Source organism: Gigantopelta aegis, chromosome 14 (assembly GCF_016097555.1).
Source record: "Gigantopelta aegis isolate Gae_Host chromosome 14, Gae_host_genome, whole genome shotgun sequence".
Taxonomy (NCBI): Eukaryota; Metazoa; Mollusca; class Gastropoda; order Neomphalida; family Peltospiridae; genus Gigantopelta; species Gigantopelta aegis.
Genome location: NC_054712.1, coordinates 32,612,925 through 32,628,273, shown reverse-complemented (window position 1 = coordinate 32,628,273; position 15,349 = coordinate 32,612,925). Strand labels below are relative to the sequence as shown.

The window sequence follows — 15,349 nt, the reverse complement described above, 5'->3', positions numbered from 1 at the left end:
GAACTCGGCAGGACCACAGAGATCTGTTTCCACTTAGCCTCTTACGCCGCGTTTTCTCGTCGCATAAAACGCGTCGGCAAAACGCTTCGCTTGCTAAATATAATAGACCTGCAATGAACCGGTTTCCAGTGGAGCGTGGCGTTGAAAGAAACACGTCCCGCCATCACAGCGTCAAATGCCTCGGAACACAACACCAATACGTGTCATTCGAGAGCGTTATATGTGGCGTGGTTTTCTCGGTGTTTGGTGTTTGTTCTGTTTTAGGGGATTTCAGTAATTCGGGGTCAAGCCATCGTGGACATTAACGAAACCACGGAAAGGTCGGTCGAGGGACTGAGCTGAGTTTTTAGTCACCGATCTCTTGATATTTATATATATATTCGAGATGGGCAGAAATGAAGAGGACCGAAAAACGGAGCGCCTGATTCGGGAAATAGAGAAACATGGCTGTCTCTATGACAAAGAGTCTCCTTTGTACAGAGACATCGACAAGAAAGACAAAATATGGAAGGAGATAGCTAGTCGTGTTGGTATGACCAGTGAGTAAATTTTCATTGATTCATTTAATTCATTTATACTTTAATATTTTCGTGGTTATAACAAATTAAGGTTCAAGCACGCTTCCCTATACACTTAAGTTGATCTTAGGGCTAAGATCGCTTCATGGAACAAAGCCCTGGACAGAGGATTAGTGGTGAGTTCAGAGAGAAGTCGATATAGTGGTTTTACACCTATTGAGTCGTTACATTCGCTCTTGGTGGGAGCCGGTACCGGGGTGTGAACCCAGAACCTACCAGCCTTATGTCGGATGGCCTACAACCACTGCAACACCGGTAGTGAGTACAATTTGCTTCTTTTTATATGTAGGGACGGAGCGTAGCCCAGTGCTAAAGCGCTAGCCTGATGCGCGGTCGGTCTAGGATCGATCCCCGTCGGTGGGCCAGTTAGCCTACTTCTCATTCCAGCCAAGGGCGGGGCGTAGCCCAGTGGTAAGGAGCTCACTTGATGCGCGGTCCGTCTAGGATCGATTCCCGTCGGTGGGCCCATTGAGCTATTTCTCGTTTATCTCTGAGACTAGGGGGCGGTACGTAGCACAATGGTAAAGCGCTCGCTCGATGCGCGGTTGGTCTGGGATCGATCCTAGTCGGTGGGCCCATTTGGCTGTTTCTCGTTCCAGCCAGTTCACCCCGACTGGTATATCAAAGGCCGTGGTATGTACCACCTTGTCTGTGGGATGGTGCATATATAAAAGAGTAGCCCATGAAGTGGGTCCTTAACTATATGTCTGATGCCATATAACCGTGAATAAAATGTGTTGAGTGCGTCGTTAAATGAAACATTCTTTCTTTCTTTCTCTAAGACTATGTCAAAAAAATACTAAATGTTTGACGTCCAATAGTCAATGATTAATAAATCAATGTGCTCTAGTGGTGTCGGTAAACGAAACAAACTTTAACTTTCATTCCAGCTAGTGCACCACAACTGGTATATCAAAGTCCGTGGTATGTGCTATCATGTCTGTGGAATGATGCATATAAAAGATCCCTTGCTACTAATGGGGACAAGGTAGCGGGTTTCCTCTACTAGCCGATGATTAAGAAATCAGTGCGTGTTATTGGTGTTGTTAAACCAAACACAATTTTAACTTACTTTCTATATATTGATGGAAAGAAATAAGGGAACACATGGTATTTTAGACTAAATTGAATCCACTAATAAATTTGCCTGTGTAAAGCACATATAATCAGACAGTGAATCAAGTGGACGTTGAAATGTGGTACAACAAGCTTTTTTTCTCACAGATTTGTTTTAAAATGTTATGACTGAAATTCTGTGTCTTTAGGCAATTGACCGGTTATCGGAAAATTAAAAATACAGAAGTAATGAACGTGTTATTTTCTTTCAGTAAAAGATGCAAGACAAAGGTGGAAGTCTGTGAGAGATAACATGCGGAAGAACCAAAACGCCATGAAAGGCAAGCGTGGTCGGTCCGCCAAGACGGTCCGCCCGTACAAGTTCGGCGCTATCCTCAAATTCCTCATTCCTTTCCTGGAAGATCGAGAGTAAGTCTTTGAACCTTCGCAAGAATAAGCATTTGGTTGACATATCAATTTGTGCATACCATGACCTGTTTTAAATGTTGTTTTTAACGGTTAAAGTTTGTTTTGTTTAACGATACCACCAATAGAGCACATTGATTTTTAAATCACCGGCTATTGGATGTTGAGTGCTGTTTTTGTGCAGAAATGCATTGACAGTTTAACGACACCACTAGAGAATATTGGCTATTTAATCATCAGCTAGTGGACATCTTGGTAATTCTGAAACATAGTCTTAAGTGAAAATCAGTTACATTTTCCCATTAGTATGGGCTTTCCCACAGGCAGGATAGCACATACCATGGCTTTTGATACATCAGTTGTGGCGCACTGGCTGGAACGGGAAAAAATGTTTCGCCGATGAGACTGGATCCTATAACTGAAACCCCCTCCATGGCTCTCGCTCTACCCACTGAGCTAACTTTCCTCTTCCTCCACGTGTCAAATAGTCTAAGTAAGGAGAACAAGTAGTTTTCTTACACACCCGTTGGTAAGAGCACTATGTGTCATTTTTGATAACACATAGTTGTTTACATACGCACGTGTTTTAACAATTTCAAGACGTACGACTGGCCAGGTCACCAATGTCATACGTCCAAAAAAAACCAGCACGGTGGAAATCGATTGCACTGTGACGTATAGATAACCTGGCAATCATGTGTCTGTGACGCGTAAGTCAGCTACAAAGAAAGAAAGAAAGAAATGTTTTATTTAACGACGCACTCAACACATTTTATTTACGGTTATATGGCGTCAGACATATGGTTTGAGAGGAAACCCGCTGTCGCCACTACATGGGCTACTCTTTCCGATTAGCAGCAAGGGATCTTTTATTTGCGCTTCCCACAGGCAGAATAGCACAAACCATGGCCTTTGTTGAACCAGTTATGGATCACTGGTCGGTTCAAGTGGTTTACACTACCCATTGAGCTTGCGGAGCACTCACTCAGGGTTTAGAGTCGGTATCTGGATTAAAAATCCCATGCCTCGACTGGGATCCGAACCCAGTACCTACCAGCCTGTAGACCGATGGCCTAACCACGACGCCACCGAGGCCGGTTAAAGTCAGCTACAAGTGCAAAGGGTTGTAAATATCATTTAGTCAATAAAGATGTTAAAATTTGCTTAAAACCTTTTTTTGAGGATATATAAGAAATAGAATAATACAGTCGTGTCCGTTAGATACCATTTATCTCACAACTCGTTGTTTAAAAACGTATTAAACTCGCTTACGCTCGTTAGATACATTTTAAAACAACTCGTGAGATAAATGGTATCTAACGGTCACTCATGTATTATTCTCTATGTATGCATCGGTTGCTTTATTATTGTTATTATTATTATTATTATTATATATTAATGAATGTTATATTGGCTCTTACTTCGCAGACCCAAGTCCAGTCTAGAAAAGGATGAACCAACGTGTGACCAGATGGATGAAGATAACGGCGATTTTGAAGACAATATGAAAGAGGAATTGCTGGATGAAGAAACCGAAGTGACGTTTCACGCTGAACTTTACCAATCAGCTGCTAGTTCTAGTAGTGAAACGTGTTCTGCCACCCCGACAACTACCCCGACAACTACCCCGCCAACTACCCCAGTTACCCACGGAAAAAGGAAGCGAAATTTGAATACAAAAGAGTGCGTTGACCAATCAGTTGGTGCTCTTTTAACCGAAAAGGAAAATGAGATAATAAAGAAACGCAATGCACCTTCTGTAGAGAAGGCAGACGATGATGATGTCGACCAGTTCCTGAAGTCAATGGCGACCACCATTCGGAAACTTCCCGCCCGTGCTGTAGCAGACGTAAAGTACAAGATTCATGGAATAATTCATGAAGCAGAGATGCTGTACATGTTTCCTAGTCAGGACAATTACAGTGTTGCATCCACAACTGTACTTGACGACAGGCCATCAGATGCTTGTTCACCATACGGAAAAGGTCGTAGCTCGATCCAAGGCCAGTCTTCAATGGCTGCAGCAAACGGACAGTTGAATTCTTATTCTTGTACACATTAGTGTTGACTGCGTCCAGTATATTTTGTAAGTACACCGAGGAGAACGAATGGCGATACGTGGATATGCAGTTAACCAGCATAAACTATAAAGTACACAGTTTGGTGTGATGCCCCAAAAGAAAAAAAATTATAGTTTGTCGTGTCAAGAAGTGCCTATGGCACGGTTCCTTTCTGATAAACATGATACGAATTGGCTATATATAAATAATTATTATTTGTGTTTGTGTAGAAATGAAAATGGCACTCGTCTTAAACAAGTTTGTTTGTTTTGTTTAACGACACCACTGGAGCACATTGATTAATTAGTCTTCGCCTATTGGATGTCAAATATTTGGTAGTTCTGACACGTAGTCATCAGAGGAAACCACCTACATTTTTCCTAATACAATTCAATATTTTATGCAGCAAGGGGTGTTTTATATATACTTTCCCACAGACAGGAAAGCACACACCACGGCATTTGACCAGTTGTGGTGCACTGACTGGAACGAGAGAAAAATCCAATCGGTTAAATGGATCCACCGAGGTGGCTTGATCCTAAACAATAGAATGCATAGTTTGGTGTGATGCCCCAAAACAGAAAACATGATTTCTTTTTATTGTCCAGAAGTGCTTATGACACGACCCCTTACTGATACGACCGGCCTCGGTGGCGTCGTGGTAAGCCATCGGTCTACAGGCTAGTAGGTACTGGGTTTGGTTCCCAGTCGAGGCATGGGATTTTTAATCCAGATACTGACTCCAAACCCTGAGTGAGTGCTCCGCAAGGCTCAATGGGTAGGTGTAAACCACTTGCACCGACCAATGATCCATAACTGGTTCAACAAAGGCCATGGTTTGTGCTATCCTGCCTGTGGGAAGCGCAAATAAAAGATCCCTTACTGCTAATCGGAAAGAGTAGCCCATGTAGTGGCGACAGCGGGTTTCCTCTCAAAATCTGTGTGGTCCTTAACCATATGTCTGACGCCATATAACCGTAAATAAAATGTGTTGAGTGCGTCGTTAAATAAAACATTTCTTTCGTTCTTTCCTTACTGATACACATGATACGAATTGCCTGTACATTAATAATAATTATTTGTGTAGAAATTAAAATAGCATTGATCTAAAAAAACATATGACTAGCCTCAATTGTGGTCCAATCGGCATGCTACGTTATCAGGTCGCCTCTGATTTAGTGAAGAATTTCAACGAACTGCAGAAGCACGATTTGGAGATATTGAAGGAATGTTTCCTCGTATGATAATAACTGTATTATTTAATGAAGAATTTTACCAATAATGGGACCCCTCCAATAAAATATTGTTTTGTGGTGGGCATTTTTGTGTTTTGATTGTTTGGGTTTGTTTGTTTGTTTTTTTATTTGTTTTTTTGTAGTGTTTATTTGTGTTTATTTTTTTATATTTTTTTTCTGTTTTTTTTTTTCAGCCTTTCGTCGCTTTATAGATGTATTTACGCGGCCAATATGTTTCCTAAATCACCATCAGATCTTCCGTGTCCACCATTTTGGCAAAAAGGGTGGATTTTTCTTCTTTGGAAGCTGACGATAAACAACAGCGAGCGCTGTCTGCGTTTACCGCTGTCTGCGTTTACCGCCGAGATGGAAACAAGTTAGCCGGGGGCGCTGAATGCCGCGTGTTTGGTCGCTGTATAACGATGCGTGAAAACGTGGAATAAAGTGGAAACGGATCTTAAAAAGCAGAGCACACAAAAGCATTTCTCAAGTGTTCATTTTTGATTAAGGTTCACGCATGTTGGGTTTGGGCACTGCCTCCAGAAGCAGACGAGACAGGACTGGAGAGCTGGAGCAAATCCTAAAATTCGGGGGAAAAAAGAAGAAAAAAGAAAAGAAAGAAAGTTTGTTTTGTTGAACGACACCACTAGAGCACATTGCTTAATTAATCATCGGCTACTGGATGTACGGTCAAACAAGATAGGAATATTCGGGCTAAGTTAGCTTGTTTGATGCCTTTTTACCGTGTATTTCTACCATTCTACCCACAGTATTAGTTGTAATCCCTGTACAAATGCGCAGTGATTCGACTGGAACCCTATATAACCGTGTGACGTTATAATAATATGAATATATGGTATTTCCAAGATTCCGGCATTTTCTTTAATTTGGGTAAAAGTCAGCCTGCGCCGCCCCTTTACTGCTAATATACAACTTTTATTGAAGTCGTTGCATGTATTCCCCACCCCTTTGCGAATCCTCACCTATAAATAACAATACAAAACCAAAATAAAACAAATCCAGGAACTAAAACAGTAACACCAAAACAACAATTAAAGGGACATTCCTGAGTTTGCTGCAATGTTTAACAGAAACATTTTATCGATTGTAATTACATATCAAATATTTTTTTCGGCCTAAAATATTAGTGGCTGTATATTAAACGTGTTTCTAATTGTTCTAATATTTGTACTGGGTTAAATTTCATTTTATTTCCCAAAATAAAAAAATTTGTACGTACGAAATTATTTGAAGACAAAATCCAGTTTGAGCTTCTTACAAATATTAAGACGGTCAGAAACACATTGAATATACAGACACTGATATTCTAAACAAGAAAATATATTTAATATGCAAGTTTAATCGTAGAAATATTTTATTAGTCGGAAACATCTTTATAATGCAGCAAACTCAGGAGTGTCCCTTTAATATAAAATCAGAATAATAAGAAATCGTTCTTTTTGACCGGAACAAGGTATAATTATTATTTGACGATATTGTGTGAATGTCCTGTGTACATGACCATTAGCTGACTTCTAGACGTGGCGGTCAATGCTCTAATGATAATTATGGTTAAAACTGTCTGGTCTCGTGTACTTGATGTTAGTTCATTAGGTTTAAGACCGGCCTCGGTGGCGTCGTGGCAGACCATCGGTCTACAGGTCGTTAAATAAAACATTTCTTTCTTTCTTTCATTAGGTTTAAAGGGACATACTCTAGTTTTTAAACACTAAGGTATATTTTTTACTATTATAGCCATTTTTGAAAACTAAAATCATACTTTACTTAGATTTTCTGGTTTAGATTATCAATTTTCGTACATTCGAAGTGTTTTTGGTCATCCTAGTGTTTTTAATATCACAAAATGCTTTTTTTTTTTTTTTAAGACGCTCGTGCGTCTGAAAAGTAACAGTTATGAAGTCGAGGTTTAGTCTAATTTTAGAGGGTATTTCACCATTTCAAATTTCAACAGATTCATGTTTCACTCAATTGTAACTTTATCGAAATGTGTTACAGGTTTGTAGATTAACTAAACTTAGTGTTACTTTTCACGGGTTGAAACTAAAGAAAGAAAGAAATGTTTTATTTAACGATGCACTCAACACATTTTATTTACGGTTATATGGCGTCAGACATATGGTTAAGGACCACACAGATTTTGAGAGGAAACCCGCTGTCGCCACTACATGGGCTACTCTTCCGATTGGCAGCAAAGGATCTTTTATTTGCGCTTCCCACAGGCAGGATAGCACAAACCATGGCCTTTGTTGAACCAGTTATGGATCACTGGTCGGTGCAAGTGGTTTACACCTACCCATTGAGCCTTGCGGAACACTCACTCAGGGTTTGGAGTCGGTATCTGGATTAAAAATCCCATGCCTCGACTGGGATCCGAACCCAGTACCTACCAGCCTGTAGACCGATGGCCTACCACGACGCCACCGAGGCCGGTTTACACCATTTCAAAGTCACAGACTCATGTTTCACTCAATTGTAACTTTATCGAAATGTGTTACAGGTTTGTAAATTAACTAAACTTAGTGTTAATTTTCACGGGATGAAACTAAAGAAAGAAAGAAATGTTTTATTTAACGACACACTCAACACATTTTATTTACGGTTATATGGCGTCAGACATATGGTTAAGGACCACCCAGATTTTGAGAGGAAACACGCTGTCGCCACTACAGGGGCTACTCTTTCCGATTAGCAGCAAGGAATCTTTTATTTGCACTTCCAAGAAGATTTTTAGGAAATAAAATTAAATTTAACCTTGTACAAATTTTAGAACGATCAGAAACACGTTTAATATACAGCCACTAATGTTTTATGCAGAAACATATATTTGATATGTAATAACAATCGTTGAAAAGTCTCTGTTAGTCGATAACATCTTTAAAATTGCAGTAGACTCAGGAATATCCCTTTAAATAAATAATATAATAAAATAAAATTTAAAAAAACAAAAAAAACAAAAAACAAAACAAAACTAACAAAAGCCACACACGCATGCACACACACACACACACATACACACACACACACACACACACACACACACATATATATACACACACTTATACAGGCACGCACACACACACATACAGACACGCACATTAAACAAACAACATCAAAAAAATAATAATCTCGGCGCTCACAGAGAACGTTCTTATAGACTAGATATACTGTTTCAGCTCTTCATGTCTTAAATAATGTAGAAACCACAGAAAGCGAGTGTTCATTCTGTAACAAACACATGCTGGGCACACATCCGAGACACAGACTCTCAGATCATAGGCTGTGAATCCTGGGAGAACAAACATCGCCTGCACTTTAGTGGGGGGTCTTACACTCAAGACAACGTTCAACATTTATATGGAATTCACGTAATTCGTATGGTATTAAAATAACGATGAAGACACGATGTCTTCTTATTTTGGGGAGCGGGACGTAGCCCAGTGGTAAAGCGTTCGCTTGATGCGCGGTCGGTCTGAGATCGATCCCCATCGGTGAGCCCAATGGGCTATTTCTCGTTCCAGCCAGTGAACCACGACTGGTATATCAAATGCCGTGGTATGTACTACCCTGTCTGTAAGATGGTGCATACATTTGTATAAAAGATCCCTTGCTGTTAATCGAAAAGAGTAGCCCATGGAGTGGCGGCAGCGGGTTTCCTCTCTCAATATCTGTGTGGTTCTTAACCATATGTCTGACGCCATATAACCGTAAATAAAATGTGTTGAGTGCGTCGTTAAATAAAACATTTCTTTCTTTTTTTCTTCATAGTTTGCACCCTTTGTATACATATGCGTCAATGAAGTATGGTGTTACAGAGTATTGCATATTTACAGTTATCATATTAGCGTATATAGTTAGGGTCCGAGTCAGGATCCTCCTTTTATTTATATACGTATTAGAGAAGTTAAAACAATGTTTGTTTTGTTTAACAATACCACTAGAGCACATTGATTTATTAATAATCAGTTATTTGATGTAAAATATTTGGCAATTGTGACTCGTAGTCAGAGAAAACCCTCTACATTTCTTTTATATGCTTTTTTTACAGGCCGGACAGCACATGCCGTGACATTTAAGTGGGGCAGTGGTTGGGACGGGAAAACCCTAGCCAGACAAAGAGTACACCAAGGATGTTGGATGCTACAATCAAAACACCTCAGGTAAGCGTTTCGCCGACTGAGCTAGATCCAGCCCCCCCCCCCCCCCCCCCCGTTTTTTTTATAAATAGATAACTAGTTTAACGTGCTCATATACCTCTAGGGTTTCGAACACGCCCATCCAGAATCCGACCTTCGATAAGATTGGTGACCTGACTCGGGATGGGGATGGGTTTTTTTAGGGTCCCTTTGTCAGGTATGTTTGCACAGCAGTATTATTAAATAAATGTTAATTTAATACTTAAATAAAGATAATTTTTATTCAAATTTCTTTTAAAAAGTCTTTGGTCAAGTAAATGCTCTAGAAAAGTTCCATCGGAAGGAATATATCATGTTTTAGTGTTTTCGATAGGATAAGCGAAATATATTAACAAAAAGCGAAATTATTGTCAAAAATTAGGAAAGATGTAGATAATAAATAGACCATTTCATGGGTTTTTTTCCAAATACGATTTTTATCTCAATTCGTGATTCGTGAAAACCATATTTTCATGACTTGCTTCGTAATTCGTGAAAATATGGTTTTCACACATCACTCGTTGACATAAAAATCATATTCGATTACCAATTACCAAATTTTTTACATCCAATAGCCGATGATTAATTAATCAATGTGTTCTTCTTCTTCCACTTGCACCGACCAGTGATCCATGACTGGTTCAACAAAGGTCATGGTTTGTGCTATCCTGCCTGTGGGAAACGCAAATATAAGATCCCTTGCTGCCCGTCGTAAAAGAGTAACCTATGTGGCGATAGCGGATTTCCTCTAAAAAGTGTCAGAATGACCATGTTTGACGCCCGATAGCCGATGATAAGATAAAAAAAATCAATGTGCTCTAGTGGCGTCGTTAAGTAAAACAAACTTTACTTTACTTCTTCTTCTTCATCTTGTGGTAGGAGAGGTAAAAAAAGAAGCGTTTCTTCGTGTTTTGTCCCATTCTTGTCAGAGCCACAGCTATGGGGAGGCAGTTATAACGTATTGCCTGCAAAATGTATACAGAGTTCTTTCAAAATCAATGCATAGATATAATGACGAAAATGTCAATATATGCTTAACGCACAACACGTATCATCCGTTGAAGCCAATGCTTGTGCATTTTCTCGTAAAGCCGCTACTAAGGTTGCCCATGTTTTCTCAGCTTTCAATACAGATATTTGAAGACTTATATCTGCTGGATCAAGTACCACGCATTAAAAAACCCGTTTTTGGCTTTTTAATGTCAAAGGATGTTTTTAAAGCTAATTTACTTATAATGGTAGTATCAGACTGTCAACTGTAGCGATGAAGTTGGCCAACTCGATAATACCGTTGTAATATCCCAACTCCAGACTTACGACAGTTGAGCTCAGATTTACAACTAATTAGTTTCAAGTTCAAGTATTTTTTTTATTGCTTTAAGTTTTTACAACTTACAAAAATAATAAATATATACAGGATATGTACAGGATTATGGTGGAGAGTGATTTCGTATATATTAATAATGATTATACTATTAATAATAATAATAATAATAATAATAATAATAATAATTAATAAATTAAGGTTCTATTGACTTATACGTCAGTTAGTTATACATCGATAATCGAGTTGTAAGAGCGCTCAGACTAGCATGTGGACAGTCGTACAAGTTGTTACAGCAGAAAGTTGGCCAACATTCTGCTGGCAGTTGGTAGTCTGACACTAGCATAACACTTAAATTAACTGACCTAGTTTTCTGGCTACGTATATCATTTGTTTCTCGAATAAATCATTTTGAACCTACGAATACGAAACCAGTCAACACATCGGATTGCGAAAACTGTTAATTTCATGTTGTAGGTATATAATGTGTAAGTTAATAGTAAAATCTGTAGTAAACTAACATTTTTAACATCGCTTAACAACTAAGATCCATATCTTTAACAGGTGGCTTTTAAAAAATGTTTTACTTTTTTTTTATCTTTAACAGTTTGGGGGGGGGGGGGGAGGGGGGGAGGTCGTAGCGCTCGCTTATCGCGGTCGGTTTAGGTTCGATCCCCATCGGCGGACCCATTGGGCTATTCCTTGTTCCAGCCAGTGCAGCACAACTAGTATATCAAAGGTCGTGGTACGTGCTATCCTATCTGAGGGATGTTGCATATAAAGGATCCCTTGGTACTAATGAAACAATGTAACGGGTTTCCTCTCTAAGACTATAATATGTCAAAATTACCACATGCCTGACATCGAATAGCCGATGATTAATGAATCAATGTCTTCTAGCTGTGTCGTTAAACGAAAACAAACAAACAAATAAACAAACAAACAAACACAATTTAACAGTAAAAAGCTGCAATAAACTAACATTTTAAACATTGCTTACAGGGACATTCCTGAGTTTGCTGCATTGTAAGATGTTTCCGACTAATAAAATATTTCAACGATTAAACTTACATACATGTATTAAATACAGTTTCTTGTTCAGAATATCAGTGTCTGTATATTCAATGTGTTTCTTGTCGTCTTAATATTTGTAAGAAGCCAAAACTGGATTTTGTCTTCTAATAATTTCGTACGTACAAAAAACCCAAATATTTTAGGAACAAGATGACATTTAACCTAGTACACATATTAGAACGATCAGAAACACGTTTAATACACAGCCACTAATATGTTACTATATGTAATTACAATCGTTAAAAAGTCTCTGTTAGTCGATAATATCTTTAAAATTGCAGCAAACTCAGGAATGTCCCTTTAACAACTAAGAGCCATATCTTTAACAAATGGAAGCGCTGAACTGAATAACGGTTAAAGTTGGCGCTACATTACCGTTATCTAACAAAACACCTCTGTAAATCGAGCAGTTTTTCTCCCCCATCAATTTGAGAAACCTCTCAGCAAGCTAAATAGTTACTGAGGTGTGTTAGAAAATGATTTATTCGCACAGCACACCGTGTTGGCTCATCTGTTAACACTTATAGCTATTTATTGCTCGATGTCGTGTGATACAAATGTCAGATTTCAGACCAAGTTTTACATGCCTATGTCCACTAGGATTCAGGCATGTCCCCCCCCCCCCCCCCCCCCCGGTCTTATCCCTGGCATGGCCAGCGATTCGACCAGGGGGAGAAGCGTGATACAAAGATACACTAGAGGTATTTAGAAGCCGACACCAGCGCCATCACCGGAAGTAGATCTTCTCAGCCCACATGTTCTCGGGTTTTTGTTTGTTTTTTTTTTGCGTGTATATAAATGTGTTTATGTGATTAAGTAATTTATCAAGTACTTGCCAAGCTTGTCTTCGAGGTATTTAATCACGTTATTTGTTACTCCGAATGGCAGGCCGGTGATTTACGTAAGTGGTTAAAATATTTATGTGGCTCATCGAAAAAAGAAAACATTCCTAAAACCAAAAAAGAAACATTAACAAACAAAAACCCCACATAAATAAATAAAATAAAATAAAATAAATGAAGAAAACCCCCCACCTATCAAATCAAAACAAAGAAGAACCCTCCAAATATAACTACACCCCTACCTACCCCCACTCACAATCCCCGCCCCATAACCCCCCTCACCCCCATTCACTCCACAAAAAACAAAAGAAACAACACTGTAATTAAAACTGTGACCTAGTCTCAGTGTTTGGTACTAGACGGAGCGTAACAACCTTACCCCCAAAAAAAACCCTACAAAAACAAACAACCACACCACCACCCCAAAAAAATAAAAATAAAACCCACTCCAAAACAACCAGATAATATTTTAACGATTATAGTAAACGACATCAGGATTGGTAAACGAGAATAAAATTGAAATTCCGAATTGAATAATAGACTGTCAACCAAAAAATCATCGGCTATTGGATGTCAACATTTGGTAATTTTAGAGAAGAAACCCGCTACATTTTTTTCATAAGTAGTAAAGGATCTTTCATATGCACCATCCCACAGAGAGGATAACACATACCACATCCTTTGATATACCAGTCATAATGCACTGGCTGAAACGAGAAATAACCCAATGGGCCCACCGACGGCGATCGATCCCAATTCGACCGCGTATCAAGCGAGCGCTGTACCACTGGGCTACGTCCCGCTCCATTTTAGTATATAAATAATAGAACAATATGTTAAGGAAACCCGCTACATTTATTTTCCATTCTATTCAAGATAATTAACGTGCACATTCAGAGGAGGCTGTTGTAGTGCACGGCTGTCCTGGGCACATGATCCATTAGTAGCAAGGAATTTTTATATGCACCATTCTACAGACACAACAGCACATACCACGGACTTTGATATACCAGTTGTGGTGCACTGGCTGCAACAAGAAATAACCCAATGGGCCCACTGACAGGGATCGATCCCAAACCGACCGCGCATCAAGCGAGCGCTTTACCACTGGGCTACATCCCGCCCCACGTTGTATTCATGGATTAAGCTTGAAATTACATGATAAAGAGGTGAGGTTTGGTATTGTCAGCAGCATACACAGTAAACCCCTCTATACCGGACACTCTAATAACCAAGAAAAATGTCCGGTTATAAGAGGGACCCGGTTTAGAGAGGTTACGTTCTGAACCGATTTTCAAAAGGTGACTGTAAAACGTCCGGTTTTTAGTGAATTCCGGTTTACAGAGGGTTCGGCTTTTGAGAGGTTTCGTGTATTCGGAATGAAAATGTGCTATGTAGGCTTGAGGCTCGCTCAATATTTTTTTTACACTATATATATATATATATATATATATATATATATATATATATATGTGTGTGTGTGTGTGTGTGTGTGTGTGTGTGCGTGTGTGTATGCGTGTGTGTATGCGTATGTGTGTTGTATGTATATATGCGGGTGATTTAGAGGATAAGCTATCGGGCCGAGCCTCATTTTCAGAAGCGATCTAATGCTAGTGTCAGACTACCAACTGTCAGGTTGTGCTGTCACGACTTCTACGACGATCCAGTTGTTAGTCTGGGCACTGTTATACTCGATTGTCGACGTATACAACTCGTTCGACCGAGTAGCTGTTAATCTGAGTTGACAGTCTGAGCCTAGAATTAGCCTTAAAATCACCGTAAGTCATTAAGTTCGACAGAAGAATTTAGTGACTTAGGGTAATTTTAGCGCTAAGGAAGTAACCTACGGTTCATATCTCAGTTGTCAATTTACATCAACTCAGTATTGAAACTGGTCGATATAGAAGTACTGAACGGTTAACTTAGGACTTGTTGACTCTTGTGACACTGATAGCATTGAAGACGAATTTCAATTTATTATGCATTGTCCATTCTAATATGATCTCATATAGTCTTAGAGAGGAAACTCGCTACATTAGTAGCAAGAGATATTTTATGTGCACCATCACACAAACAGGACAGCACATACCACGCCTTTTACATACCATTCGTGGTGTACTGACTGGAACGTGAAATAGCCTAATGTGCCCATCGACGGGGATCGATCCTAGACCGACCGCGCATCAGGTGAACGCTTTACCACTGGGCTATGACACGCCCCCTCCCAAGGCACGCGTGTACCAATAGCGCAATGAGTCAATCGACGGGGATCGATCCCAGACCGACCTCGCGTCAGGCGAGCACGTTACAACTGGGCTACGTCCCGCCCCCAATTGGAAAAAGGAAATGGGTCGATGAATGATGATCAAGTCATGGGCGTACGACCCGGGGGGGGGGGGGGGGGGGGGGGGGGGGGGGGGGGGGGGGGGGGAAGGGGGCAAAACAGTGGGGAAAATTCGGGAAAATTTTATCTGGGTAAAATTTCGGGCAAATCAATCCCTCCAGCCCCCCTAAATCAAAGAGTCCCCATACGCCCATGGACCAAGTCATCCATCCTACGA

At 39.8% G+C, this 15,349-nt stretch overlaps 1 protein-coding gene across 1 annotated transcript; it reads left to right on the top strand.

Moving 5' to 3' along the window:
• The first annotated feature begins 236 nt into the window (after positions 1-236).
• LOC121389477 lies at positions 237-4,316 on the top strand. The gene is made up of 3 exons (XM_041521124.1): positions 237-539; positions 1,907-2,063; positions 3,489-4,316. The coding sequence occupies exons 1-3, from the start codon at positions 386-388 to the stop codon at positions 4,120-4,122; spliced, it is 945 nt and encodes a 314-aa protein (XP_041377058.1). The 5' UTR covers positions 237-385; the 3' UTR covers positions 4,123-4,316.
• The last annotated feature ends 11,033 nt before the right edge of the window (positions 4,317-15,349 follow it).